Source organism: Suricata suricatta, chromosome 1, assembly GCF_006229205.1.
Source record: "Suricata suricatta isolate VVHF042 chromosome 1, meerkat_22Aug2017_6uvM2_HiC, whole genome shotgun sequence".
NCBI classification, from domain to species: domain Eukaryota; kingdom Metazoa; phylum Chordata; class Mammalia; order Carnivora; family Herpestidae; genus Suricata; species Suricata suricatta.
In genome coordinates this window covers 99060080-99077883 of record NC_043700.1, presented here as the reverse complement: position 1 = coordinate 99077883, position 17804 = coordinate 99060080, and the positions used below count along the sequence as shown (strand labels likewise).

At 38.1% G+C, this 17804-nt stretch overlaps 1 protein-coding gene across 1 annotated transcript in view; it reads left to right on the top strand.

Annotated features, from left to right (window-relative positions):
* The first annotated feature begins 5051 nt into the window (after positions 1-5051).
* SYNPO2 (synaptopodin 2) overlaps positions 5052-17804 on the top strand; it is a 168820-nt gene continuing 156067 nt past the window's right edge. Inside the window, exon 1 of the mRNA XM_029941564.1 lies at positions 5052-5319. Coding sequence (XP_029797424.1) covers positions 5215-5319 — 105 coding nt within the window. The 5' untranslated portion in view covers positions 5052-5214. The remainder of the gene's footprint in view (positions 5320-17804) is intronic.

Genomic DNA, 17804 nt, shown 5'->3' with positions numbered 1-17804 from the left:
AATGGTGAACACGTGGAGGTGTTGGGAGAGTGGTGTGTCTGGAGAGGGCATGGGAATTCTTTATCCCTTCTCATGTATCTTGCCCTATCTATCTCTTCCATCTGGATGGACATCTGTATCCTTTATTATATTGTTTAATAATCCATGATCCTTAATTAATTAAATCCAAGAAGGGGACCTTTGGAACCTCTGATCTATAGCTGTTTGATCAGAAGCACAGGCCATAATCTGGACTTATGACTGCTGTCTCAAGGGGCACGTCATGTGGGACTGAGTCCTTACCTATGGAATCTGATGCTATCTCCAGGTAGATAGTGTTAAACTGAGTTGAATTCTTAAATATTTTGCTGGTGTCCTGAGAATTGGTTGTTGGTGGTGTTGGGTACACTACCCACTCCCACCTCCCACATATTTTTGAGTAAAATACTGAATTAGAAAAATAGCAAGGAGACATGAGCCAGCATAGATGGCTTCCCAATTCATGTTAGGCTCAAAAATCTTACCATGCCGTCAACATTGGGAAGGATAATATACGTATTATTTGCTGAATGAATAGTCAAGTGAATGAATGAATGGAAGGTAGTATAAAACAACATATGATACATTGTTAAATCCTTTAAATGGCATAGAAGTAGAGTTAGTCTAAGAAGATAATTTTTTAATTGAAGTATAATTGACACAGAATGTTACATTAGTTTCAGTGTCAACATTATGTTATGCTATGCTCACCATAAGTGTAGCTACCATCAAAGAAGATAATTTTCAAATCCACTCAAGTCACTTTTTTCTTCCTTAAGAAAAGAGTTTTTACTCTTGCCTTGATTCTTATATCCCAAATAAAATAAAGAGCAGGCTGTGTGCTCTTTGACAAGGGCTCTACTTCCATTTCTCCATTATTGTTTTTTTTTCACTTTATTGGGTCTGGAACTTGATTTCACCTTCCTTGCAGGTGACTAAGTTAGCTTGTTACTGTTCCATGGATGTTGGAAGAAGAAATAAGATTCTTCAGTCAGAGAGACAGTGAGGTTTCTTACTCAGGATATAATAAGCAGCATGAACACCACCATATTTACCAGTTTATCTTGTTTCACATTCCATTTATAAGAAATGACCCAGATGCATGCTACACACACAAAGGATTTCCATAACAGCTAAGGTACGCTAAGCCTGGTGAATCCATTGCTTTTATTTTAGTTTTTGCTTGCAATCTGCTTGCTGTTTGACCCACCTTAAGATATTAACACATCTTACTACAAACATAACCATGAGAAATAGCTCAGGAAAAGAAGCATTAGGACCCTGAATTTCGACACATCCAGAAAGATTTATAGGAGCACTGGAGACCCATGGAAGATTCTCTCTCCCAACATATCTTGTGGTAGTTTCACCTTCATATTGACTTCTCCCACTGGATGTTATCAATATCTATGGGGGGTAATGATATTGCCCCTGTCAGCTTTCTGGAAGACTCAAGCTTCCCTGTGGTTGGACCGTATATGAATTAATCACTAGAGCTGGGGGAATGTCCTTGACTCAGGCCTAGGTTTTGTACTCATTTCTGAACTAAGCTCTGTGTTACAGAGAAAAGATTATTCTGTCTTAGATCAACCAGCTTATGTCTGCTGCTGGGGTGGGAGGATCAATTTTACTGAATCCAGTAGTTACTGCTCAATGAGGGACAGGCAAGATGTTAGGGAGACAGCCATGAAATATTCCATATGACCTCTAAGTGGTAGAATTCAAGAATTTTGATCTCTTTCAGATTTTTCCAAGTCAAATGAAATGAGAAAAAAGAAGAGAAATGAGAACTCTTTGACTCTCTCTTCTACATCCTTATTCTGGGAAATCAGATCTAGTCTTTCATTCTACTCTTAATGAGCACCAGTTTGGCATCAAGAATTGTATTAGACCTGGGGATACAATTTTGAATGAATTGGGAATATCTGCTAATCTCACAGGGTGAATAACCTAGTGTTGGATTCAGACAATTTAAGAGACCATTAGAATGAGAGGGCAAGTGCAGAGTGATGGCAGCACATGGAAGAGATACCTGTGGGGGAGGAGGGTTAGGAAAGGCTTCCTGGAGATTGTGACCTGTAATCTGAGTCCAGAAGGATGAGTAGGACTTATCAGGTGATCTGTGTGCGGGGTTGACTAGATAGCTTAGAAGAATGACTTAGCAGATGGGGCAAAAAAAGCAGATTATAGAAAGGAAAAGTAGTTCTGTGTGTCTGAATCATAAAATTCAAGATGAGATATGAGGGTAGAGAAGAAGTGAGGAATGGGGGCAGAATGTATTCTCTATGTCAAGGAATCTTGGCTATTCTGACAGCCCTGAAGACTTTAAACAGAGGGATAAAATGAGATAAACATTGCATTTTAGAAATTTCACCCTTGCTGTAAAGTCAAAAATAAATTGAGGGTGGAAACAGCTGGAAAAGACTAGTTAAGAGATTGCTGAAGTCAGGCCAGAGATGGAAGTCATCACAGTAGTGGGAATGGAGGGAAGGGGCAGATTTGCAATCTATTTGTAAGTTGGATCCATAGGCCTTAGTTGGATATAGGAGATGTGCATTCACAAATACATAAATCATGGAGATAGGATAGCAATGATAAGAACAGGTATTTTCAATTCAGGCAGGCAAAGGTTCAAATCTCTACCACTTAGAATCTAAGGCTGAGTTAATTACCAGTAAAAGGGAGACACTGACAACTTCCTAGCATGGTTACTTTGAGGATAAATAAATTACTCTATGTCAAGGTCCTGACACAGATTAAATCTTCACATTAAAGCAATATTTGAGCCCTTGGTTCTCTGAAGGAGGTGGTTGGTTGAATGGAGAAGCTATTCTTTGAATGTAGCAGATAGGAGTGTGCTGCTGCAAGTAGCAATGAGTTGGACCTACAGCAGTTTAAACAAATATGGTCATTTTTCTTGCACAATAAGGATACTGAAGGTGGACAACGATTGTTATTAATTTAATCAGCACTGGAGTCTTTGTGGTTTTCTTCAGCTTTACCTCATCGTCACAATATGGCTACCCCAGTTCCAACCTCCAGCATCACATTTACAATTAAGTCAGGGTTGAGGGGAACCAGGCATAAGAGAGAGGTAGTAAGTTTGCTGATTATCCTGAGATGGGAAATGCAGGAGGGAAAGCAGAATTTGGAGGTAAAAAATGAACTTAATTTTGAGCATATGGAGTTTAAGGTTTCTGTGATATATTCACATAGAAACAGGTTTAACGGGCAGTTGAATGTATTGGCCTGGAGTTAAAGAATGGTATCTGAGATTGAAGAGGAAGTTAAATTCTGTGGGGTGAATGAGAGAACCCACAGAAAGGATGTAAAGTGAGAAAAGTAGACCAGGACATAGCCCTGGAAGAGAACACACACATTTAATGAATGAATAGAGGCTGAGGTCTATGACCAAGGTGAGAGAAGAGTGGCTAGAGATGCAAGAGGAAAGAGCATGTTGTATCCTCGAATCTAAGCCTAAAAGAGAAGACAATCTAAGGAGGACATGGTCAATAATCTCAAGTGCTTACAAAAGCAAGGAAGTAATAAGTGACCTTGCCGAGAGCTTTCCCTGTTGTGGGGATAGAAGCTAGACTGCGCTGCAGGTTGAGGAAGAGAGACATGAGGAGGTGGAAAAACTTCTTTTTCTTTTGTTCCCAGAGGTCATACTTTAGGATGTCACCGGTAAAAAAATTTTTTTCAAAGAAAGACTTCGGGAAAGCCAATTCACCTCCCTGAAGAGAATCAAACTTGAGATGGCTTTCTGGTCTTCATGGCCTTCAAAGAGTCTCTTTGAGAGCCAACAGTCTCTGATTATGTTGTCTTCTTTACCCCAGTGAGAAGGCACAAACAAAACCTCTTGACACATTTGGCTTCCGAGGAGCGAGGCTGTGTGGATGTTCACTGCACAGTGCTTCCAAGTACTGAAACAGACTATCTGGAAGTCAGTTTTGTCTGGTACCACATGTAACACAAATTAACTTTTCCTACATGGATGAATGTCATGGAAAATAAAAACGTCATGGGAAAATAAAAATGTTCCATTTGTACAACCTTTGATAGATTATATTCAGATTTAAAACATTATTTTCAACTTTAAATTTGGACCACCCAGACTCAGAAGAAGTAATGAGGGATTATAAAAAATAAACTTGTAGCTCACATTGCATGTAGTTGGCTATTTTGGGTTTAAGGAGTTTCCTTCCTGCTAACTCTATCTCATTTCACTAGTTACCTAAAAATCCCAAAGTCACAGGTTTGGAAATGAAATAAGCTACTATAAATAAGTCTTTAAATTTTCTTTAATGTTTTTTTTTTATTTATTTTTGAGAGACAGAGAGAGACAGTGCGAGCAGGGGAGGGTCAGAGAGAGAGGGAAATACAGAATCCGAAGCAGGCTCCAGGCTCTGAGCTGTCAGCACAGAGAGCCCAACGGGAGGGTCGAACCCACAAACCTTGAGATCATGACCTGAGCCGAAGCCAGACGCTCAACCGACTGAGCCACCCAGGCACCCCTATAAATAAGCCTTTAAAATGTGAGGGAAACCCTTTGATAGATGGAAGATAATAATTCCATAAACCATGAGATGGAGTCTAAAACAGCATGAAGTTACTGTGTCATTGAACCACACTTCTGTCTGTTCCAAACATCAATGTGGTTATTCTTAAAACATTTATTTGAGAAAATGGAATTGTCTAGTAGTTGAGCTCTCAGAGCTCATATTTGAAGATGACACTCGTGGCCTGGAGGTTAAAACCTCCACGTGTTCTCTACTATTCATAGGATTATTTAATGAAAGTCTTCAATCATTGTATAAGTGCTGGCATTAAATGCTCCTACTAGAGAACTTCCGCTTCGCGGCCCCAAACCCGCCCCAAACGAGGACGCTCTCTGCTCTCCGAGTCTGAGCGAGACTCTTTTCGTAGCTTGAAGTGGGCGGAGCAAAGGAGCGTGACGCAAAAGTGGGCGGTGTCCTGGATGCTAGGGAGCGCTTCTGCCTCCTTGTGAATGATCGTATTAGCTGCGCAAGTTCGCAGCGGTGGCGGCCGGCAGAGCGGCCGCAGCAGGAGCTCAGCCTCTGCGCTCCCCAGCCCTGCCTTCTTGGCAGGCGCCTGGAGCTAAGCACACATCTCAACTGCCAGGAAGCCTACTCTTGTCTTTTCAGGCTCTTCATGCTACCCAACTAAAAGGAGAAAATGGGCACGGGGGATTTTATCTGCATTTCCATGACCGGAGGGGCGCCCTGGGGCTTCAGATTGCAAGGTGGCAAGGAACAGAAGCAGCCCTTACAAGTTGCTAAGGTAGGACCATCAAAGAGATGTTATCAGGGCTCTCTGCTGGGAGGAAATGAAAGCAACCTGTTGATGCTTTTTTCAAATGCTGATTCAGAAGGTTATGTTTTAGTCTGATTTTCGCGGGGATGCTAAATTTTCCCAGGATGCGGGTTTGTTCGTGTTTTGAAAAAACTTTCGAGTAACATATATATATATATAGCATGTATATAATTAACAAGTAATTGAAAGAAAAAAGGGAGTTCCATAGTTATGAGCTGAAGAAAAGGCTAGTTAATCAGCTTCTCTGGCAAACGAGCAAGACACTTTGGGAAGTTTCTCCTAGGCAATACAGGATATGCAGTTGAGTTACTGTTTCATGTTACTTTACTTGGTCTGGCAGTAGAGTAAAGCTCAGCTCAGCATAACCAATTGGCTTGGCTTGGGGGACTCTTAGAGAGGGTTGGTAGTGACATTTACAATACAGCATTTCTAAAAAGACCGATTTGAGGCAAAAATTTTAAATATATGATGAAATGTCATAAAATCTATTTGAAATAATATTCTTTTAATGATTTTACAAATAAATGCAAAAATCTACTATCGTGTACTCATCTAGTTAAGTGCTCAAATTAAATTCAAAGACATTAGAAATATATTGTACGCTACTTATAGGAAACTTTGAAATGCATGTAATAACAATTTTAAATGTTTTAGACGTTTTTGTTTCCATCATACTGCTTATTTCTTGCTACCAGTTTGCTGGAGGGGATCCGATATAGTCTACATTGGGATTCAGCTAAAATAAATTTTAAAATGTATGAATTTTAAGCAGACTTTTACCTAAGTTGAATGCCAAATTGTAGTATTATATGAAAGAACATGTTTGATTAATTTCCTATTTATACTTATATTAAAAATAGATCTAGATCTTTGTGAAACATGTGGACTTCTGGCCTTTGTAGTTATACTTTCTCTTGGCATTTTTTTTCCTTTATGTTCACTGTGGGGAAAGGAGTTTCTTTGAAATTTTCTGCTCCGAGGCTACCATTGAAAAATCCTTTCATAATGTAGTGGTGGAATCCTGCCACCTAGTGAAAATTTCAAATATCAAGATGAAGCCTAAAACAGAGGATGAAAGGCTGAATTTTTAGAGCTGGAAAGTTTCTCAGAGGCCTCCAGTTCAACCTGCGAATATTAGCTACGAGCCCAGAGAGTTTAAGTAACTTTCCTCTGCTTCAGACTAGCAGGGATCGAAGAATCCGGAAAGGTGGCTTCATTGTGTTGCTTTAGGAGTTGATGGCAGGAAGCATCAGACAAAACAGTAACAACTGATTTGGAATATGCAGAATTCATGACACTGAACTGGATGTGTCCTGAGTCTAGAATAGCAGTTGGCTGGCTCCAGTTACTGAGATTTGGGTTCTAATTCCAGCTCTGATCTAACTTGTAGCTGGCCTATGACAAATCTCTCACCCTTCCTGATTCATCTGTTGTGAGGTGGTGTGTGTGTGTGTGTGTGTGTGTGTGTGTGTGTGTGTGTGTAGGGGAGAAAGAGGCAAAAATTTTGAGTGCTGTAGGAAAAGAGAGAAGAGGAAATTGTATTCTACCGTCAGTGAGATTCTAACATTGCTCGCGTTTTTACTGTCCTAATAGTATACAACTTTAGAATCACTTGCCTACCAGTTAAAATGTGGGGACAAAGGCAGCTGTTATTCCATTAGTTCTTTTGTGGTCAGATCTTAAGAATGGGTTGGGTATTGGGTTTCTTCTGACTCCTCCATGTGCTTGTTTCAAAGTGGAACTACTGTCTCTCTCTTTCTCTGCCCCTCCCCTGCTCACACTCTCTGTCCCAAAAATAAACATTAAAAAAATGTAAAAAGAGGGTGGCTCAGTTGATTAAGCGTCTGACTTCAGCTTACCTCACCATCTAATGGTTGGTGAGTTCAAGCCCTGCATCAGGCTCTGTGCTGACAGCTCAAGGCCTGGAGCCTGCTTCAGATTCTGTGTCTCCCTCTCTTTCTGCGCCTCCCCTGCTCACATACTGTCTCTCTCTCAAAAATAAATAAACATTAAAAAATTCAAAGTGGAACTGTTGTGTGGTGATTTTTTTTTTAAGAACTGAAGCAAATTGCTAGTGAAGAGTGCTTTGGGAGCATTTCTTTTCTGATAACACCTCTATTGGCAAGATTCCGAGAGCCTATAACATGCTAAGTGTAAAAAAATTCAATCCTGCTCTTCTTCCGAAGTCAACTTTCCTAAAATACCCTGGCAATATATTTGTGATTTTTAAAAGGCCATTATTAAGGCATTTGGATGTTTACTTTAGTTTTCTAGTTTGTGATAATATAGTTAATTGTTGATTTAAAAATATGATGAGGTCATCTGGAAGTTTGCCTTAATTCTTGTGTGTGTGTGTGTGTGTGTGTTTGAGAGAGAGAGAGAGAGAGAGAGATAGAGAGAGAGAGAGAGACTGTAGTCTACTTTCCCCCATATGTAAAAAGTGACTAGAGAGATTCTAAAGAAGAAAAAATTTCTAAGTTACTATGGCAATGCCTACTTTTGTTGGGCTATTTTTTCCACTTAACTCAAACTCACATTTAATTTTTTATACTAGCATTATTTGTTCTAGAAAACTCTTGGGGAGCAAAGTGCTTGTCACTTTCAAAGTTATCAAGCCCATGACCTCACTGGGATTACTGCTTTTCATTCAAAACATCAAGTCCACTCAGTTCCAGAAATGGTCCCTGGGCTCAAGGTGAAATGAACATGACATGGACTTCCTCCTCTTCCAACTTACCTCCAAGAAGGAGGATGGAGAGGAAGTGGGTAGAAAGGCTGGGGAGGGATGGTTGCTAACAAACACAACGCTCACTCACAGTTTTGAAGAACATGCAAAGGATGAATTTGGAATTTTCAATATATATTAACAAAGAAAAGGAAATTCCAGACAGTGCTTGAATCATGCTCCCTTAAAATGGGAACACTACAAAGCAGTTCTATAGATAACAAATTTTTGGATTGTTTTAAAATATCTAGTGTTCAGATTTTTCATAAATCTGTATAAAATGAAAATATAAGAAGCTCAAATAGTGAAAAAAAGCTAATTTCATGTTATTAACAATAATTAGAAGTTGGTGGACTATAATTCCCTGTAAATATCTTTCTGTGACATATTTAGTCACTTTTGAGAGATATTCAATTATTTTTAGTGTTTGACTGGCTGACTGAACTGTAGGCACTACAGCTTTTAGAGATCACTAACAAATATTAATAACCAAATTTTTAATTAACACTGAAGCTCAAGGCCATAAAATTCGGATTTGTTTCAAGAATAAACTGAATTTTGGGGGCTCCTGGGTGGCTCAGTCTGTTGAGTGTCTGACTCTTGATTTTGGCTCAAGTCATGATCTCATGGTTTGTAGATCAAGTCCTTTGTCAGGTTCTGCGCTGACAGCACGGAGCTTGCTTGGGATTCTCTGTCCCATTCTCTCTGTTCTTCCCCCACTCATGCTCTCTCTCTTTCTCTCTTAAAATAAATAAGTAAACTTAAAAAAAGAATAAATAAATGTATTTTTTAAAGGCCCAAATAATCAGTAACAGTTGCCTGGTTTTTAAATGTTTATATATCTTTTAACTTATGTTCTAAATAGATGTCATAGAAAGCAAACATCTCTAATACAGTGTCATAGGACAGCATTCTGTATTTCAGGAAGATCATTCATAGAAATACATTTATTGAGACATATTTATAATATAAAACCCCATTATATATGTACAGACATTCTTAGGAAAACTTTGTTAGCACTTTTACTTTACAAAACTCTTTTTTCGAACACATACTTAAATGGCTATGTCTCTGGATATGCTCTGGACGCTTTGGAAAATCTTCAGATAAAGAAGTAGGGAGGAACTTTTGTTTTACAAACAAATCTTATGAGCAATTCAGAAATAATTCACATTTTAAATATAAAGAAAGAAATGTTCACATGTATCCTTTATATGTTAGAATGTTTAGCACTTTAAGCTTTCTTTAAAACATATAGATACTATGGTACTTGTAATTCTTTTATTGAATTTCAATTCAAAGTTTCAAGTAGCTTTTATTAAAATTGAGATGACAGATTACAGTCATCTATTTTATGAGGCAAAAGTGGATTTAATAATTCTGTATGTCCTCTCTGTAAAACTTTAAATAAAGCTAAGCATTTAGGTAATTAGGTATTTAGGTAAGGTGCAACCAAATGACATAATCTTATCCATTAGTACCATCAGTGAAGTCTCTAAAATGTTTCAAATAAAATAATTCCAGAAACATAGCTATTTCAAAAGGGAAAAATAAATATTTTAATGTGTTTGGATATGTATATTTGAGGATAAATGCTCCTTACTATGTATGGAAAGCTAGTAACATCTTTATTAGATCACTTCATTTTGTACTGAGTTTTTGAGTGCTTTCTAGAAATTCTAAAAGCAAGTATGTTTACAGAAGTCAATGCATGCTAGGTAAATCTGTTAAGCGTATGTAATTTAAATCTTCGTTTTGGAATCCCAGGTTTTAAGACAGATCATTATGGAAAGACAATGAACTAAAATCATGAGTATGCATGAACTTTACCATTATCAGGACATGGCATGTATGTAGCTAGCATTTATCAAACTCTTTTCAGGAAAATGTTCCTTTAGTATTTTCTTTGCACATATTTTCTCTTCAAAGGACCCCCAAAACCTAAGATGTAGTATGAAAAATATCCTCATTTTAGAGATGAAGAAATTCAGTCACAGAAAGGTTAAGTTATTTGCCAAAGGTTAAGCTGTAAAAAATGGTGGGATTTGGTTGCAAATCTGACTTCTGAATTGGTAGAAACAGGTACCTGAGGGAATAAAAGTAGGCTAAAGTGGTGTCGAATCAGATTTAATTGGCCAAGGGAGCCCCAGGTATCGAGATTTATAAATACTCGGCAGACAATTCTAATGTGTGGTCAAGATTCAGAACTGCTGGTGTTGAAAGTTGAGGCCAGATGCGTCACCACAGGGCTCACCGAAGGGTGGCATGATACATTCTCCCAGCGCTTCCCCACTGCCCCTTTCCCAGCTGATACAAGAGAAGGACCAGAGAGACTCAAGCATTGTCTGGGTCATTAGGATTGTGATTAAGTTATCATTAGTAGTGGGAGGATTTTCCTGTTTTGAAGCCAAGATCTATGGGTTCTAGGGAGGCAAGGAGGTGCCAGGAAGCTTAAAAATGACCATTGTAAAGACTGGAGGTGCCTGCAAGAGGGGAAGCTGGTGATCTATTCTTTAGCAGGATATCTTCTTTGTCAGTAGAATTGCTGGCCTTCCTAGTGCCATGTGAACAGTGGGATAAGAGGTAGGGAGTGGGGGATAGGGGGAATAAAACTGGAGAAAGATGTGAGAGGAGGGAGAGAAAAAGAAAGCGATGGAGACAGAGAGAATGAGAGAGAACAAGTAGGAATTTAACTGTTTGGTAAGGCAAGGATGCTTGGCATTTCCCAGGTGTGAATGACTGTCACAGATGTGATTTGAACTGCCATGCCAGTACCCTACCCAGATGGACCAGGCGCTTAGCTAGAGACTGGCAGGTGCAAGCTGGCATCCTGAGGAACTGTTGGAGGGCTCCTGCCCGGCTCCCTATTTCCCATGTTAGGGAACTGTGCCATGGCAACGCACTCCAGGGCTCTTTGAAGAAACTACACAAATGCCCTAGCATCTGGACACTGGCCACAGAGTGGACAGAGATGGCCACTCAACATTAACCAGAGTAGTGCAACAGCCAGAAAGAATGCCACCTCATTCAGTTATGAATAAATATAGCCACCATCCCCCTCCTTTGCCAATCTTCCTGCCTTCAACTTGAGAGGAGCTCTAGGGAGGAAGGAGAAGAACATAGACACCCTCCTGCCCTGGAGCCACAAACTGGCCACGGTGCTTAGGGAGAAAGCCTAGAGACAGACATTAGACTGAAGCTGTAATTCAACTAGACTGTTTAAATAACCAAAAGCCAACAGAAATGCGTGGGATTTCTGAACAAAGTATTGTTAAGGGAGGGATTTGGCCTTGTCAGAGTTGAGAGCAGTTACTGGAAGACATGAACATTTCCTGTTTATAACTCAATGAGTTATAAACGTCAGTTCTATAGGTTCATATTATCAAGCACATGCATTTCGTGTATGTTAGCTTGAAAATTTACCATCTTCATCACCCATAGAAGGAATGTGCACACTTTCAGTTAGTCTAAAAAAAAGTGTTTCCTGAACATTACTTGTCAGAGTCCAGAACACTCAATTTAAAAGAAAATACTCTGGGGAGCCTGGGTAGCTCAGTGGGTTGAGCATCCAACTCTTGATTTTGATTTTGGCTCAGGTCATGATTCCAGGGTCATAGGATTGAGCCCCGTGTCGGGGCTCCCTCCCTCTCTCTCTCTCTCTCTCTCTCTCTCCCCCTTTCTCAACCTCTTTCTCTTAAAAAAAATTGAGAGTAAATACTCTGAACTTTTATTGGATATTAATCTAGGGTGATTGTTGTTCTTAATGAAAGTCACTCTGCAAATCGAAAAGTCAGTATGTAATATCATTGTGACATACATATTATACCTACCTAAATAATATTTGGTTGTTTCTCATGGTAATGGTTTTAAAATATGATGAGCTTCTGAAATAATTTAAACTTCTTCTATCAGTTAATAATTGTTCAAGAATATAAGCTAATTTATATATTCAGCTAAAAATACTTCACATGTATATATCTTACAATCATCCGAGTGCGTTAACATTTGTTATCTCATTTGATGGCAGTTGAATAGACAAACTTTTATTAGCCTCAGTTTTTAGATGAAAAGAACTGATTCTGAAAAAAATAAATTATTTTGCAAAAAAATCATATAAAGCCATCCAAAGGAAAATATAATTCTTTCCCTATGGCAGGGGCATCATGCCTCTCTCTGCATCACTTTGGATAAAGAGAACAGGCTGTCATTCAGTAATTCTGAAAACTGCCATAACGTTGATTTGGAGTTTATATGAAACAGCATGTCACCATCTAAGACTTACCTCTTTTTTTAAATTATTTTTTTAAATGTTTTTTATTTATTTTTGAGAGACAGAGAGAGACAGTGCAAGCATGGGAGGGTCAGAGAGAGAGGGAGACACAGAATCTGAAGCAGGCTCCAGGCTCTGAGCTGTTAGCACAGAGCCTGATCCCCGGTTCAAACTCACAAACCGTGAGATCATGACATGAGCTGAGGTCGGAGGCTTAACCAACGGAGCCACTCAGGTGCCCCAACCTTAATTGGCTTTTAAAACCAATGTGTTTCAGATAAATATACTAAAAAGTATAGGTTTGCCATTTGAAGTGTTGTGTGAAAGATCTTGTCACTTGATTATGTAATAGTTTTCCTAACTTAGTCTTGGGTTTTTATAATCCTGCTCATCCATGACTAGCTTTTCCACTTTTATTTGGAACCAGTGTAGGTACTGGATTAATAAAACAATGGATTGGATGAGTTTTCCTGAAAAGAAATATAGATTTATGTTCTAATTCTGCCTAGGCAACATTCCTTCTTTTACTGCTCTTCTTTCATTCTTTAAAAATTTTTTTAAAAATTTATTTATTTTGATACATATAGAAAGCTCGAGGATGAGCAAGGGAAAGGGGAGAGAGAAAGAAGGAGAGAGGAACCCCAAGCAGGCTCCAAACTGTCAGTGCAGAGCCTGATATGGGGCTCAGTCTCCTGAACCATGAGATCTTGATGTGAACCGAAATCAAGAGTCGTTTGCTTAACCAACTGAGCCACCCAGTCATCCCTTTCATTCCCTTTAAAAAAGATTACCTGTCTTGAATTTCACCAGTTTAGGATACAGATTATTTTTTTCCCTAATAAATTTATAATAACAGTCAATGTGTATCATTTTCCCCAAACATCTTACTGCCCAGAATTTTCTAGAGATAATTTTATTTAAGAAACTCATTCACATATAATGTCTACTGGATGCCAGGGCCTTCTTTAATCATGTTTTAAATATGATGAGAGAATTCTGGGAGGTTATCCTGTTTGAGATCCCCAGTACAGAAGCACGAGGTTAAGTGACTTGCTCAGATCACATAGGTAGTTAGGGTTAGACCTGGGATCCACATCTGGAAATTTTGGCTCCAGGGTGTGTATTCTACACACACAACTTTTGTGGGTCTAGTGTAGTTTACTTTATTCATTTTCACAAAGCAGTGTGAAGCCAATAGATTTAGGTGGTAACTGCTTACCGACTCTCTACCTCCTCCGTGGCGCTTACTCTGTTTCCTGCTCTATGTGCCTGTCCCTACTACTTCAGCCCAGGCCCTTACTCTTTGTCTTTTAGATAACTATAAGCTTTTTCACTGTCTGCCTGCTCTGGGCTTCACATTCCTCAGATTTGTGCTACAGAGAGCTGCCAGAGAGATTTTTCTAAATCACCTGTTCTCTCATTGCTTGAAATACTTCAAAGTCTCCCCATCAGAGTCTTCAAAAGAACCATAACATTTAAAAAATCTTATTATGTACAGACAATTAAGCATTTTATGACTTCTATCCTTCACAATAGCTTTACTGTCTTTTTTTTTTTTTCACAGATGAGGAAGCTGAGACTTAGAGAAGTTAACTAAGTAATTTAAGACCTCATAGCTGGTAAACGGCAGGTCCAGGACCGAGGCCATGCTCCCTGCACTACGGCTTGTTCACTGGCTCATGGCTCCCCTGTGGCACCCATAACCTTCCGTGATCTGGGCCCCGCTGTACAGTCCGGGCAATCCCCTGGTACTCCCCTAAAAACTACAGTTTTTACTCACATGTCTGTTTCTACCATTAGACCAGAGGAGTCCAAAAAGTGTTTTGATTGTGCCTCTTTAAGTAAAACAATTTTCAGTATATTCCATTTATACATCATATACATATAAATGATGTGTGTTTACGATGGAATGTATAAATGAGACATTATTGGCATATATATGTAATGCTGTGCTAATATTTTAGGTATAGTTTACACTCTATCAAAAAGAAAAATTTAAAGAACAAAATAAAGATGATATCGCCAATATTTTAAAATTTAAAGTTAAAAAAATTAAACATTTTTATTTTACTTTGATAGCACAAAACATCTTCTTGCTCTTACAGAATGAGAACCAGAAAGTTTCTTTGTGTGGTTTTTTTTTTTTTTCTTTTTCTTTTGGTCAGAACAATGTGATTGACAAACTGTGTTCTGAAAACTGTAGTATGACCCCATGTGGTATAATCAGAGGTCTAGTGTAGTTTATTGCAACACTTGAATCTAAAGACTGTGTTAAGGCTTAAGATAGGTAGATCCATATTGAAGAAATGAAACACTAACTGAAAATTATTTTTCATTCCCAGCTGATAATGCAGATGTTTTTCTTGTAATATGATGGGTAGATCTCCATCTTCCCTACTAACCACACTTTGTTCTCACAAACTAATGACACTAGGGTACATATTATTATTTTAGTGTTAAAATATCACTGATTTTTTTACTTGAAAGATTGAAAACCTGTTGGTAATTCTTTTTCTAGTTAAAGGTGCAGATAAAACATTTTGAAGAGTAACAAACACACTTAAATAATTTTCAGCTAGAAACATCACATAATGATAGAAACATTCTCAACAACTCTTCAAAATCTTCTCTGTTTCATCTATTTCTTTTTTTGGAAAGTGACTTTCAAAGCAATTAATGGTTAGGGGACATATTGTATTTGTTATTCTAAAATACAGACCAGGTAACTGACAATTAAGAGCCACTTACTATTCCAGAAAAGATTAACAAATTTGGAGTATTCATTTATCCATTGAGTAAAGCTCTGGGATGTCTTTAGCTTCTACAACTCTTACAAAGATTTGCAAGATGTATCACTTGACCCTCAGTGATAATGAATTTCTATGATGCAGAAACTTTGCTGGCCACTCCCGATATCACTACAACATGTTTTAAAGATTCTAGTATATTTTAAATTTGAGTTTTTATAGAATTATTCATACTGATGACATCTGTAGCACTTTTACACTGTGTTCAGTTCATTTTGCTGTATGAGCTTGCCTTCAAATTATGCACTGAATGAATTTTATGGGAGACACCTTCATAACCTCACTCTAGAATCTTTTCTTTGTTAGTCCCCATGAAAACTGCTGCTTCCTCCATGGTTTTATGTACATTTTTTCCATAAGACATGGATTTTTAAAAAATTAAATAATTTATTAATTTCTGAGCGCTTATCTCCATTATCTTCCTTGTTGGTTCTCCAAAAGAATAGCTCTTCGTTTGTGAAAATATTTAAATAGACTCTAGAAAATACCAGAGCCTGGGACATACCAGAAATACGTTCTTTTATTTACCTTAACAATAAGCCTCCTTTAACATGTAGTTCTAATATTATTTGTACCAATTTCTTCTTCTTCTTCTTCTTTTTTTGTGTCTTCAATGATATTTGCTAACAAAAAATATGTCTCAGTTTGTTGCCAGTTGTACTATTTAGCCATTTTTAAATTACATCCATGAAGAACTTTCTAAATAATGTCATTTGGTTTAAATTCTGTAAAGTTTTAAATTGAATATTGCCTGACTTCAACCATTGTAGGAAAAACAAGTCTAGCATGTTTTTATATTCTGGATGCTTTGTTATGAAATATCCTCTTAATTGACTACTTCACCCTAACACTGGCTGATATAATTGAATACAGTCAGGTAAAGCTCTTCTCTAATAACAGTGAATATAAATCCATATTCCAAATAGTCTTCTTAGTAATTTGGGACATTTTACCTACCTGTCATATGATTAGGCAGTAATGGTTTTTAATCTCACAATCTGGCTGATGTAGAGTTTCTGTAGGATTATAGAGAAGGGTTAACTCTTCAATACTCTTGTTCTTTCATGCTTGAAATATGTTATCTTTATTTAATAGCTTCCTTTCAGAAATATTTTAAAACTTTTCTCATTTTGTGAGTTGAAACTAGATAATAACATGGAAATTCAGTTAACCAAGCACTGTAAAACATGGTAATTTATACTATACTGAGAGAAAGCGAGCATGTGAGGAAGCACCTTCCTTGCCGCCCTGTTGGGAGGTCCTCGGTTCAGTGGGCTCACCTCAATTCATAACTGCTTGGACCAGACTGGACCAGGGTACCTATGTCAGCCTTTACATTAATGTAAATTAAACATTAGTTAGCACTCATTTTCTTCTCATTTCCTAGATGAAAATAAATGTCCACAGGGATTCCAGTTGGCTTGGCAGATCTGTGGGGGAAGCCTTCCAGGTGCATACACTACAAGTACAAAAGGACCCTGAGACAGGAACATCCTTGGCAAGTTCAAGGAACCCCAAAGATGCCAATGTAGCTGGCACATATTTTCATGAGAAATTTCTATAAGAAGTCCAGTGATGAAAATGAAAAACTCTGTCCCCTGGGAACCCTGACCACGTGCGTATTTTCCCATGGTGAAATGATTAACCTAGTATCCTTCTAGAACAACTTGGGACTGTCCTCTTTCTACTTCCTCCTCATCCATTTCAGCTTTCCATAATGCAGCCGCCTACTGACCAGTGTCTGGAACACTTTATTTAAATGAATAATTGCCACTGCCTCTTATGTAGAAGTTTGGTTAAAAATTATATTAAAGTAATCTTTCTCTGCCTCTGAAATTGATTCTCCCAGTGTGAGAAGAAGAATTTAAGGAGTGTCAAGGAGAATTTAATACATAGATCCTGTTTATTTTGACCTTGATGTCAGGGTAAAAAAAAGTTATATTTTCTAGTGTGTCTTAATTTCCTTTCATCTTCAAAAAAGAGGTCATCTCATTTAGATATTGTTTGGGAACTGACCCGTTGAAAGGACAAAAGCATTTAAAAATTTTTTTTAAACTTTATTACTAAAATTTTTTCTTTTAATGTTTATTTTTGAGAGAGAGGAGAGAGAGACAAAGGGTGTGTGGGGGAGGGACAGAGAGAGAGATAGACACACACAGAATCTGAAGCAGGCTCCAGGCTCTGAGATGTTAGCATAGAGCCTGATGTGGAGTTTGAACCCAGGAACCATGAGATTATGACCTGAGCTGAGGTCAGACACTTAACTGACTCTGGCACCCAGGCACCCCTAGTTTTTAATTTTAAAAAAATGCTTATTTTTACTTTTGAGAGAAAACATGAGTGGGAGTGGGGTAAAGACGGGATGATTGAGGATTCGAAGCGGGCTCTGCACACTGACAGCAGTGAGCCTGATGTGGCGCTCAAACTCAGGAACCGCAAGATCATGATCTGAGCTGAAGTCCCAGGGACAAAAGCATTTTAATACTGGCCTCCATTTCTATGTATCTTTAAACACATTTTTTATGAGCCTCAGTTTCCTCATCTGTAAAATGGGGTGCTATGTAATGAAATTGCTGTTTTTGTAGAGAAAAAGTGTCACCAGTTAAACAGGTGAATCTGAGATCCAAAATACTGGTTGATAATACAGTAT